This window comes from Phyllobates terribilis, unplaced genomic scaffold (genome assembly GCF_046119375.1).
Source record: "Phyllobates terribilis strain yellow unplaced genomic scaffold, ASM4611937v1 Scaffold_7__3_contigs__length_470593459, whole genome shotgun sequence".
NCBI lineage: Eukaryota > Metazoa > Chordata > Amphibia > Anura > Dendrobatidae > Phyllobates > Phyllobates terribilis.
The window spans coordinates 363,326,686-363,339,754 of record NW_027362767.1 but is presented as its reverse complement, the minus strand read 5'-3'; the positions used below and the strand labels follow the sequence as shown (position 1 = coordinate 363,339,754).

The window sequence follows — 13,069 nt, the reverse complement described above, 5'->3', positions numbered from 1 at the left end:
TTAATGGTACCTGGGTCTGGATGAGAGTCCTCTCATCCACACCCGGGTACCATCCGCACATTAGACCGCATGAAAAGCGCATCAACATATACAGTGATGCGTAATCCATGCGGTCTAATGCAAGTCAATGGCGGCAAAAGAGCAGCGTTTCCGCAAAATTAATTGACATGCTGCGGATTTTTGACCGCAGCGTTTACGCTGCGGAAAAATCCGCATCATGGGCACAGCACATGCGGATTTCCATTGGGGAACATTGCTGCCCTTCTACCATGCGTTTTTCATGCGTTTCCGCGGCGTTTACGCAACTGCAAAAACGCAGCGGAAACGCATGAAAAACGCATCGTGTGAACTCAGCCTTAAGCTTTCCAGTTCTGTGACCTCTCATCTGATTACAAGCTCAGTGCAATTATACTGAATATAGGTATTGAACAAAGCCACAAGATGCTGTAATGCCGCTCTGCGCACGCTGTAATACTTTTCTTTCAGTGCAGAAAACTTGTGGTTCCTGATTTCACTTTAATAGATACTTTTGTTAAAATCACCGGTTGTCTCAGCTTGGAAAATCCATAGCACTTAGTGTAAAGCCTCACTAACAATTGCTGAAAGGCTTTAGAGGAATTCATTAACCTTTTGGTGGACAAGTATAGTCCCTGATATTTCTAGCCCAAAGGGGCTGTTGCATGATCTTTTTTACGGAGCGCACTGCCTCCTGGCTTTCTCCTTGCCAGGGGCCGTGGTGTGCTATTCAATGACTGACAGTTCGGACCAGCTTCATGGTCAATCCACTGGTTCTAACCGTGCATTCATTGATGCCGTTAGCAGAGGCAGTTTTCTGTCCAGCGTAGGAAGGAAGGAGCGCTGAGGCACTGATGCTGGCCAGCTTCAGTGCTGCACTTGCAAGCTCTAATAGCAAAGATCTTGGAAGCACTGCACTAATTATCCATTGCAGATCAAATGTAGAATTGTTCAGAAACCTAGGCAACAAGCAATACAAAACAGAATTAAAAATCGCTTAGTTCTTGAGATTTTTAAGGAGAGGTACATTTCAAAGATGCAAATTTTTACAAGCACTTTGCCGTTTTACTCATTTAAGAAGATGAGACAACATCTTCTTAAAGGAGTTGTCCATTTAAAGAAAATAAATAAATACATTTTTCTCCATTAGGGAATCCAGACATTTAAATATTTTTATAGGCTTTTCCACGCAACTGGGATTGGAGTATTAGGTTCTGCACTGCAGAGCTGATCTCAGTCTGTTAGGACCCCACAGCTCCTGTTCTCTTCCTACATCCAACGATCACATGACCACTGGGTCTGGTGGAGGAAGCGCTAAGCAGCGTTCAGCCCTGTATATACCGTGATCTGGAAGGCGGAGCTGGTAATAAACCCTCTCTGCCTTCTCAATGGGGTGTTCAGCTGTACCTGTCTGCTGCTGCTGCGCGACCTCACGCAGCTGGTAAGATGTTTTAGAATTCCGCTCCAGAGATATGAGGACCGCCCGGGCCATGTTCATACCTTCAGTATTTGGTCAGTATTTTACATCAGTTTTTCTAAGCAAAAACCAAGAGTGGGTGATAAATACAGAAGTGGTGAGGTGTTTCTATTATACTTTTCCTCTGATTGTTTCACAACTGGTTTTGGCTTAAAAATACTAATGTAAAATACTGAACAAATTCTGAACATGTCAACATGGCTTTAAAGTGAATGATCGGTCTACGAGTAGTTAACATTGTCTATTTTAGCACTGGAACTCAGAAACAAGAAGAAGTTATAGAGGTGAGTCAGAAGCTACATAGATTTCCTCCACTTATTTTTGTACATCCTGTTCTCAAATTTCTATTCTCTCAATACTGTTTGTTATATTTTTTTTTTCTGGCTGTGAGCTGTATTTCTTGTGACCCTTTTGATATGTTATCTCTGTATTTGCAAAGTCTGTTTTTTCACTATTGCTAAATTTGCGGATCTGCATAATCGGAAAAAAAAAGCGATCTTTTGAAGCAAGTATAAAATTTCTCTACAAACCATCGTTATCAAATAAATAGAAGTTTTTACCGCTGTAAGTCGATCCATTCATTGCTCAGCAAGATCTGGTGTGTATATATATAGATATATATATCTATATATATATATTGATTTCCAAATAAGCTATATTTCAGTCTAATGTTTATGTGTAACTTGAGATTAACCTCTAATGTCATTATGAACTTCCACTATTCGGGTTTGGAATAGAATTACCCGATCATTAATAGTGTCACAGAAATAAATGTATGAGGACACAATGGAATGAGCGCAGCGCTAACTAATTTATTTAGGAAAAGTCACGGTTACTCATTTCTCTTCATCTTTTAAATCGTAAATTCACCATTGGTAAATCTCAGGTGAACTGCAAATTGTTTACTACAGAAATGCAGAAACTGCAGTTTCCTTCTTTTTTTCTGCTGTCAGAATCACTTCTCTGATGTGTAGGTGCAAAACTGGACCAAAGTGGGTCTGTAGAGAGCCCCAAGCAAATAATAAGTGGAGTGTATTTTTTTGTATTTTTTTTTAAACTGAATCTGCCACTACATTATGCTGCTCTCCGATTACATAGTAAAAACCTGGTGACCTTGATTCCAGCGATGTGTCACTTATTGGGCTGCTTGCTGCAGTTTTGATTAAATCACTGTTCTTTCTGCTGCAGATCTCAGTTCTCTGAATGCTGAGCTGTGTATAACTCCGCCCACACCACTGATTGGCAGCTTTCTGTGCACACCATGCAATCATTGGTGGGGGGTGTGGTTATACAGAACAGAGTGGACTACATGGCACAAGACCACTAGTCATCACATGTTGGTAAAACACTGATTTTATTAAAACTACATCAAGCTGCCCAGTAAGTGACACATCAATGGAATTAGGCTCTCAGCCCCTATGTCATGCTATTCTCAGATTACATTGCTAAAACCTGCTGACAGATTCCTTTTAATCACTGCTTTGGTCCTATATAATATAATATATCTTCTAGCTCCTTTGCAATGTTATATGCACAGTGAGTGTATAATTCTTACCTATCGCCTTCTCACCGGCGCCATTTCTGTCCTCTTCTGCCCAATGTGACTGCAGCCCTCACCAGCCGGCTCTTACAGCGTGTTCTGTGTGGACCTGAAGACTCTCTTTTAATGTAAGTCTATAGGACTCACCTTTGAAGTTTACATTAAGAAAGTGATTTCGGGTCCACACAAAACACCACGTGATTCGGTTACCCACATTGCTGATCACGTGGTGCAGAATTGAACTGAAACGGACTGGAGACGGAGATTGCTGGGTTTCTCGGTACATGAGCTATGAACACAGCAATGATTATAAAGGGGCTAGAAGTTGAAAATTTCATTGGATGTCACATAAGAGCTTGCTAAAATTGTAGTTTCAAAATAATTGCGCTGTGTATTTTTTTTTTTTATAAGGGCTCCCTTAAAACCTGATGATTAGAGTCCTCCTTTTGGGACCGCTATCGTTCTGCAAGTAAAGCTGGCAGCAGATGCCTATTGAAAGCAATGGGATGTTTCTCTTCTAGAAAAAGATTTTGGGGCCAGACTCATCATTTTCAGGGTTTCTTTTTAAGTAGCCTTTTTTTTCCGTCTTGTTATATTCATTGCTTTTTTTTTTCCCCCACAATAATGTCTTCAAAAAGGCTCATGTGGTTCTTGAATTTTTCACAATATCAAAAATCATCTTTATTTTGCCTAAATTTATTTTTGTGACGTTTTAGCACAAAATGACTTATGTTTCGCAAAACGTTGCAACAATTGCACAGACAATTTCTGAGGTACATAAAAATCACTCCGGGGGAAACTGGAGTACATTTGCAACAAATATAAAATGGCATTTAAAAAAAACAAACCGTCGAATACGTATAAAATAGATTATAAATAATGGTGCAAATCAAGAAGGATAAGGTGTAAATGAAACACAGGCAAAAAACACCAAAGACTAAACTAAAATGCAATAATGAATCGAGACCACAAATTTATTTGTATGATCTTTGCTCTGACTAATTGAAAGCAGAAACAAATGAGGACTATCATTGAAGCTCCTTGGCCAGTTGCTCATTTTGCCCATTCTTTCTAATCAGGTCCTCTATGGTCACGATTTTAGAGGATAGAATTGATTTATAAGGAATCTGTCAGTAGAGTCAACCCTCCTAAGCTGTGTTCATGGGCATGTAGGTCATAGAAAGATGAATAAAATCATACCTTGATATCTGCGATCCGATGTCTTATTCCAGATATATCCACATTTTTCTTAATATGTAAATGAGCTGTTAAGATCTATGGGCCGACCATGGATCTCCCTGAGAATCTGCCTCCAGAGATTATTTCAAATGAAAGGGGAGTTACCAGCGTGAGACATGTAATGACTGACAGTCTGCTCTCATAACACACAACTCTGCAGTGAGAGCAGAGCTCACACAGTACAGCAGAGCTCACACAGTAACATTGTAGAGCTATGTATCTATGAGTATGCAACAAGCAACCGAGTTATTCCGTCAGGATGATAAACCCTACCTCATATCTTCGGTTAGGAATTTACCCGATGTTTTTTTCTCTCTTAGTAATGATGCTGCACAGTCTGATGATGAAGAAAAGCTTCAGGCTCATCAGACAGATACAGATGGAGGGAAACTAAAGCAAAAAACGTAATTATATATATATTTTTTTTTCTTGTCGGGTTTACGCTGCTTATTCTCCCTGAATTTTATAGCTACCAGTGTACTTGTAGAATCAGCACAAAGTATATGTAATGCAAGAGGATAAACCGCACTGTAAGTTCCTTTACAGGTAGGTGCAAACTCCAAGAGGGTATACTCGGTCCCCAATGTAACCACAAAAGAAGGAATGGAAGCAGCAATCCATAAGATCAATGCGAACAGTGGTTTATTCACCCAAATCCCTTACAAACACCTGTCATTATGGACACCTTGGCCTTCTATAACATAAATGTACTGAATGCTGTTCTGTTCACTTCTGCTGTATGATGGTCAGCGCAAGAGGCGCCTGCATTCAATAGCCGTGAAGGACAATTCAATAAAGGATACAGTTAGTCAAGCACGGTGGCTTATTGGTTAGCACCTTGCAGCGCTGGGTTCAAATCCCACCAAGGACAACATCTGCAATGAGTTTGTATGTTCTCCCCCTGTTTGCGTGGGTTTCCTCCGGGTTCTCCGGTTTCCTTCCACACTCCAAAGACATACTGATAGGGGATGTAGATTGTGAGCCCCAATGGGGACAGTGCCGATCATGTCTATAAATTGTCTGAATTGTAAAGCGCTGTGAATATGTTGGCGCTATATAAATAAAGAGATTATTATTATTATTATTATTATTATTATTTTGAAAATGTCACCTCTCACAGCTCCCATCCCAGTACATCCCAGCACTTGTGCTGCACAGCGAGCTGTCATTCATACTTACAGCCTCCGCTTTGGACATGCCTGTATGACTGAAAGCAGCCGCTCCCGCAAGGAATAGTTCATTTTCTCCTTATAGCCGCACTTTCTTTGCGACTGCCAACAGCTTCAGACTGCTATTTACCTGCAAATTAACCCAATATCTGCAGGTTAATAGCATTTGGGGACATGACTGTTTCCCCTTAACCGTATTCCACCACACCAGTAACTTCTTCAGGGGGTATTTCTTCTTCAGCCATACTCTTAGTGTAAAATAAAGAGCCTGTAAAAAGTCAAACGGTGCAAAACTTTTAATAAAACCAAATTGCAAAAATAATTTTTAGCAGCATATCCGTGCATTTAAGTAAAAATAAATATTCAATCCCTTTAGCTTTTGGAGATGGCATAGAGGTTCATGCTGTGCTCAGCCAATGTGTCCCCTTTTATAGAACTAACCAGTTGTCCATTACTTTGGTGGCTCTGGATCCCAACTGCAATAGTGGACATGACATGGCAGCAGCGCCTTCATAGGGGTGAGGTTAGACATCTTGTAGATGGGTTTTTGAAAACAAAATCCACATCTAACCGGAAAACCATCATGCTGCGTATCCTTTATATAAGTTAGCAGAAATGCTGCAGATTTTCACAATGGATTTTACAAGTTTAATATGTAGTGGTGCAATGTGGGTTGAGAATCTGTTGCAAAATCAACATGCAAATTTTGTAGTCGAATCTCCTTCCCCTAACAAAGCCAACTTGCAGTAGTGCTGTAAGCTGAAGGCAGCCCTCAGGAATACACATGGCACAACCAGCCTGCGACAAGGATGGGGACGGTGCCTACAACAGAAGTCCGAGGTGCCCCAGATGCCCCGCTTCCACCTGTCTCAAGGATCCAAGCATTGTTGTTTTTGATACTTAGCTTTTTATAATGTTTTGCACTCTTTCATATGTGGACTTCTCCCTGTAAGAAAAGTGATACATTATAGAACATTATGAAGTGCAGAAATCAATCATTAATAAGTTTCCATTCAAAACTTTGTCGTGTTGCGAAATGTGCGTTATTTCTGATTTTATTTTTTCCAGCCAGCACAATCCTATCTTAGCTTTTCCCTTAACTTCAGAGAAACCTAAATGTCCTCAAATCAATCTGGATTTAAAGGGGTATTCCCATCTCCATGATCCTTTCCCAATATATAGTAGGTATAATATTACCAAATATCTTCAATTAGAAATGTGGTTTAGTTCTTCTGATTCGCTATGTCGCTTACCCCATGTGCAGGGCATTGCAGTAGCTTAACTAACCATGGTTACGACCACTAACAGCTAACTGTCGCTATTTGAGTGGTCGTAACCATAGATACCTAAGCTACTGCAATGCCCTGCACATGGGATAAGCGATATAGCAAATCAGAAGAACTATACTACATTTCTAATTGAAGGTATTTGGTTATATTATTATTATTACACCTACTACATATTGGGATAGGATCTTAGAGATGGGAATACCCCTTTAATATAACTCTCCTTTACAAATCCGTCCTCAGCTACTTCTTTATTCAGAGGTGGCATATAATGGTAACTTATAAAGAACACACCCTAAACGGCGACTTACATTAAACATTCAGGCTGGGTCTTCTTTCATTTTGATTTCCTTCTCTTCCAGTTTGGGCTATAAGTTAAGGTTTGCGCCTTTACAATTGTACAGCTACATAAGTGGCATAGGATTTTTTTCATAAGTTATTAACCCAGAAACTGGAACAATGTTAACGTTTGCTATATTTTATTTTTCTATTTTTATAGTACACAGCTGAAGAAGTTCTTAGGGAAAAAGGTCAAAAGAGCAAAACATCTGGCAGAAGAGTATGGTGAGCGAGCGGTGAATAAAGTGAAGAGTGTCAGAGATGAAGGTGAGCGCAGTGTCCTTTGTCCTCTGTGTTGTTCTGTGATTTAGGGCTTACTCATATCTTTGTCAGCAAATTTTTTCTTTGTAATTCGAGAGCAGCATGTTGTAGGGACAGATGCCCTGATTCCAACAATGTGTCGCTTGCATGCATTTTGATACAATTACTCTGCTGCAGATCTAGCAGACCTTGGAATGCTGAGCCCTGTATAACCCCGCCCACATCACTGATTGGTAGATTCCTGTGTACACTGTATATTGACAGAAAGCTGCCAATCAGTGGTGGGGGTGGGGCAACAGAGCAACTGATGAGGAGGCATGTGACACCTAGTCCTGTAGTGATAATCTCCTGGTTATAAAACATTGATTGTATTGAAACAATAACACATATCCCAGTAAGTGACACATCGCTGGAATTGGGGTCTCAGCCCCTACATCATTGTTCTGTCAGATTATAATGCACAAACTTACTGACCGATTCCTTATAAATTGAAAAAAATCGGATTTCACAACTGATCTGAATTAAGTGGGGTCAATTGTGTCCCTTATTACGGAAAAGCCTTTCAAATGACTAAACTGTTCCATTCCTGTGGGGCATTTCAATGCCTTAGGATTAATGGGGGGTCCCGGTTGTTGGACCATCACCTGCCCTATTCGTGGATGATGACTTTCATGTTCATCTTTCAGGGGAACCGGTCACCGGTTTCATGCTTCTTGAATCACAGGCGGGATGAAATCATGAATTCTCCGCCATAATAAAGAGCTAATACTTGTTCTACAATATTGTGACTTTTCAGAATAACGAGCCGAGGATTGGGAGAAGAGTCCTCCTTCTTACGACCGCTTGGCTTGATTGACAGATCTCTCACTATTTGTGTTTATGGAGATAGCTGTCACTAAAGGTGGTCCTGGCGGGGAGAATGTGGCTCTCTAGAATAATGGCGCTCGTCTGGATTTCTTGCTGCCTATGGTTTGTGCAGCGCAAAATTGCTGACGGGTTGCTTTTACATGTTCAGTATTTGCCTATAGCACAGGGGTCCCCAATCTTTCTTACCTTGAGAGTCACATTCAGCTCTGAGCGATGGTCATGAGCAACACACTGTGCAAACAAATCTTGGAAGCCCCCCCGTGTGCCCATTTTAATTGGCCCCTTTTATAGTAATAGTCCTGGAAGTGCCACCTTACCAGTACTTATTCCCTGAGTGCCATTTTATCAAGTAATAATGCCCTCATTGTCCCTGCTGCCAGTGATACATGTTGGCTTTTAGTCTTAAATATTAACATTTTTTCTTTCCTCAGTTTTTCACACCGATCCAGATGACCCGTCATCCAGTGATGATGAGGGGATGCCGTACACCAGGCCTGTGAAGTTTAAGGCTGCTCATGGCTTCAAGGGTCCGTATGACTTTGAGCAAATCAAAGTTGTGCAAGATTTGAGCGGAGAACATATGGTAATTCCTACATTTCCTGACTGAAGACAATTTAATCTGTCTTTCTGGTGAAGGCTATTTTCTCCAGATATTTAGGCCGTATTTCTTTTGCAGGGTGCGGTCTGGACAATGAAGTTTTCACACTGTGGAAGGTTACTTGCCTCTGCCGGACAAGATAACATTGTGCGGATATGGGTTCTCAAAAATGCATTTGATTATTTCAATAACATGAGGATCAAGTACAACACGGAAGGTACATATTGTTCAGCAGGAGGATTCACAGGACCCGGTCCACCGGCCATATCTTTTCTCCTGGCATCTGTGGCTCTTCTCCTTTGATTTACTGACCTGGTGCGATGCCACATCTATGGTGCTGTGCCACGTGGTCTAGTCATAAGAAGCATGGATGCCATAAAGTAGTAGGTTGTTCTCAGGTCACCTGTCCAGTGACCACAGATTACTAACGTGGCCGCTGCACCGGATGCTGCCAATCGATTTGCACCAACTCTACTAAGAACACAGCTTTTTCTTCCTTTAAGAATCCATTCATACCTTTTTGCTCAAGAAAAAGCATGAAGACTATAATGCACAAGTGCAATTCTATCCCTATAGACAGATGATCAGCAGTGACCATAAGAACCTTCATGGGAATGCTCATTCCCCGTGTGAACATGCTCCGCAAGCCGCTGATTTAAATAATTGTCAGCCAGTCACATTTTTTACACCAGCATAAAATTCACTGATCGCCTGAGCCAGAGATGTGCAATCAGCAGTAATGCAGGCACAGGAATGTTTTTTTGCCCTTATACAGTTTGCAGAGGGACAATAATTGCTCCATGTAAATACAGCTAATTGACTTCATATATCGTGGATCAATGCTCTTTTCATGTGTGTGTAAAAGGATCTCTACTCCCCTTATAACATTGAAATAATTTACAGTAAAGGGCCCCTCGTCGCTGTTATGTTGGGTTGCAATCAATGGTAACTTACAAGTATTCTCATGGGAGGATCGCAGGGAAAGATTTGTGAACTCCTGGTAGGACTCACTGTCCACCATGGATGGAACGGGCTTACATTACTGTAACAGATGTATTGAACCACCCTAGTATGTACAGGACGCTGCATTTCTAATATCTGCTGCGTTTCTACGTCACTGGTGTATGATTAATTCCATGTACAGCTCGTTCAGGCAGAGAAGTGATCTGTGCATAGACTTTCAATATGTCGCCTCTGTCCACGCGGACCTGTTGCACTCACTTAGATCTTTTCTCATGAAGTGCTTTGCGTTAATTCCACTTTTTTTCCTTTTTTTTTAGGGCGCGTTTCTCCATCGCCATCTCAGGAAAGTCTTAATTCTTCCAAATCTGACACCGATGCGGTACGTATACTATCTGCAGATCTATCATTCACGTGATTGCTGCCCATCCATCCTGCTTAGGTAATGGTGCATGTTGATGGCTTAGACCTGTAGTCTTATTTGTATATATCTGTTCTTTACCTGCGGATCTGCAGCACCCCGCTACAGCCACTATATATTTGGTGCAGCTGTGGTGCGCAGCTCCACAACTGATCACATCTGGCTGCCGCTGGCACCATGAATGGTTGATTGGTGGGGGGGGGGGTTCCTGGTGTTGCACCCCCTGCTGATCTATTATTGATGACCTGTGCTAAAGACATAAAAGTAATGAACAACCCCTTTAAGTGTGAGCTTGTTTCTGGATCAATATATACACTGTACTGCTTTTTTTTATATTGTATACTATCGTGTGCATTTATTTTGTAGGCGTACAGCGGAGCAGATGACACAGATCCAGATGATAAAAATGCACCTTTCCGCCAGGTGCCATTTTGTAAATATAAAGGACACACAGCGGATCTTCTTGATTTGTCCTGGTCTAAAGTAAGTATGTGAAGACTATAAGGATAAAGCCAAAGTTATTGCTAAGTTTTTTCACTTTTTCTTGGGAAAATTGCAGCTCAATTACAGTATGATCAATCCGCTACGTGTGAACCAAGCTCTGATTGCAAAGTATTATTTTTTTAATGATACACCAGCACAATGTTCATCCTGCTGGGAAATTAAAGGGCATTTGTTTCATGCTTGTTTTTTAGGAGTGCACCTCTCTTCTGCCTTACTGGCTACCAGGGGGCGGTGCACTACTCATGATTGACAGTTCAGACCCGGAAGTATGGCTGCTCTGCCAGCCTGAAATGCGTAGAGGAAATCGGGCTGATCTGGCCAACCTCAGAGCAGAGCTTTGGCGAAACCGGCCACTGTAGAGGCAACGAGCTATAAAATTAAAAATGCCTCCTTTATTTAGAACTGAAAGGATTTGCTTGTGTTTACAAGCACTTTGCAATTTTAACTATTTAAGAAAATGACAAAATTCCTTTAAAAAAACAACATTTTAGTCTAATTTATGTATGAGCTGATAACACCATATTCTTCTCATAGTAATTCAATCAGTAAAATATTGGTTTGCCTACATATATCATTTTTCTGAGGTTTTGAGGTTTTTTCTGCAAATTGCTGCTGTTTTTTGTTGAATTTTTTTGGGCTAAAGGCAGGTGCAGAGGACCATTTTCTCTCCATCCAAGAAAGCGTCAGTAACAAATTAGAAATTTGGATCTGTTAGTGAAAATCTAAACCTAAGAAGTGAGTGATTAACCCTCGTACAGGCGGCTCATTATATGCGCACAGCAGCCTCCACCTCACTTGCCCTCATTTCCTGCTGTAACCTTGTCCTGACGCGTTCCGCACTCCATAACATGGAAGGATGTGCTATATTTTATCTTAAGAGCTCCTCTCCCCGCTGAACATAAAGTACATTGTACATTGAACAAGACAGCATCTAATCAATATGCCTTAAGCATTTTTTTTTTTTCTGTATTTAACAGCCATTCATTGTGCATAACCGTAGTTCTGCTACGTAATTATAGGAAAGAGCAAAATCACATGGATGCAATTACAGCCGTGGCCTGGCCGAGCCTCTGCTGGTAATGACCCCCTATAACTGATCATCAGAAGCTCGACTAGACTCCGTCTCATGTCGCGTTCGCTCCTGACAATAATTGATTTTATTCTCTTCCCAGAATTACTTCTTACTGTCCTCGTCGATGGATAAGACTGTCCGCCTATGGCACATATCCAGGAGGGAGTGTTTATGTTGTTTCCAGCATATAGATTTTGTCACAGCAATAGCTTTCCATCCGAGGGTAAGTGTTTTTCATTTATTTTCTGCAAAAATATATCTATCTATCTATCTATCTATCTATCTATCTATCTATATATATATCTATATATATATATATATATATATATATATATATATATATATATACTAGACAGATATTATATTTGTTTTGTCCTGGTCATGTGACAACCATACATATACATATATGTCTGTACTTTAACACGCAGCGCACATGACTATCAGTCTCATCCTATAGAAGTAAACAAGATCCTATCCCAATATGTTGTAGGTATAGTAATATAATAGCAAATACCTCCAATTAGAAATGTAGTATAGTTCTTCTGATTAGCTATGTCGCTTATACCATGTGCAGGGCATTGCAGTAGTTTAAGTCTCCATGGTTACAACCACTTATTTAGTGACAGTTAGTTTGTGGTCGTAACCATGGAGACTTAAACTACTGCAATGTCCTGCGCATGGTATAAGTGGCATAGCGAATCAGAAGAACTATACTACATTTTTAATTGGAGGTATTTGCTATTATTATAACTACTACATATTGGGATAGGATCTTGGAGATGGGAATACCCCTTTAAGTTTCTAATTGGTTGCAAACAGATATTCTATTTTTTTTTCCCCAATGCAAGGACGTAGCAGTAAGTCCTACGTCTGGTCAGCATGTATGGAGCCGGCTCAGCACCATATCTTTAAATTACACTGCTGGCATCTGCCTGTAACAGTAGTGACCGAGCTCGCTCCAATCGCTGCTGTTTAACCATTTAGTGCCACTGTCAATCGCTGGCCATGTCATTTAAATGGCCGACGTGCTGGTGCACTGGCTGCCACGGCCCCCATTGTCCGCAACGTAAATGATAGATTCCGATGAGATGTCATGTCATAGCTGTCGTTTTAATCCTCCTATAGGAGAATGCCATTTTGACTATATACTGCAATACTATAGAATTACAGTATATAGAAGAAGTAAATCCCTTAAAAAAAGACTAAAAGTAAAGTAAAAAAAAATATAGAAAAAATCCTTTTAAATATTTAAAATAAAAAAATTTTAAAAATTGAATCACTCCCTGTTTTCTCCTTTTAACAGTATGGAAAAAATATACTT

At 40.5% G+C, this 13,069-nt stretch overlaps 1 protein-coding gene across 1 annotated transcript in view; it reads left to right on the top strand.

The window, feature by feature from the left end:
• WDR44 (WD repeat domain 44) overlaps positions 1 to 13,069 on the top strand; it is a 92,309-nt gene that overhangs the window by 65,863 nt on the left and 13,377 nt on the right. The window contains exons 8-14 of the mRNA XM_073641341.1: positions 4,592 to 4,675; positions 7,226 to 7,332; positions 8,625 to 8,776; positions 8,870 to 9,008; positions 10,072 to 10,133; positions 10,539 to 10,655; positions 11,849 to 11,971. Of these exons, the coding sequence (XP_073497442.1) occupies positions 4,592 to 4,675; positions 7,226 to 7,332; positions 8,625 to 8,776; positions 8,870 to 9,008; positions 10,072 to 10,133; positions 10,539 to 10,655; positions 11,849 to 11,971 (784 nt within the window). The remainder of the gene's footprint in view (positions 1 to 4,591; positions 4,676 to 7,225; positions 7,333 to 8,624; positions 8,777 to 8,869; positions 9,009 to 10,071; positions 10,134 to 10,538; positions 10,656 to 11,848; positions 11,972 to 13,069) is intronic.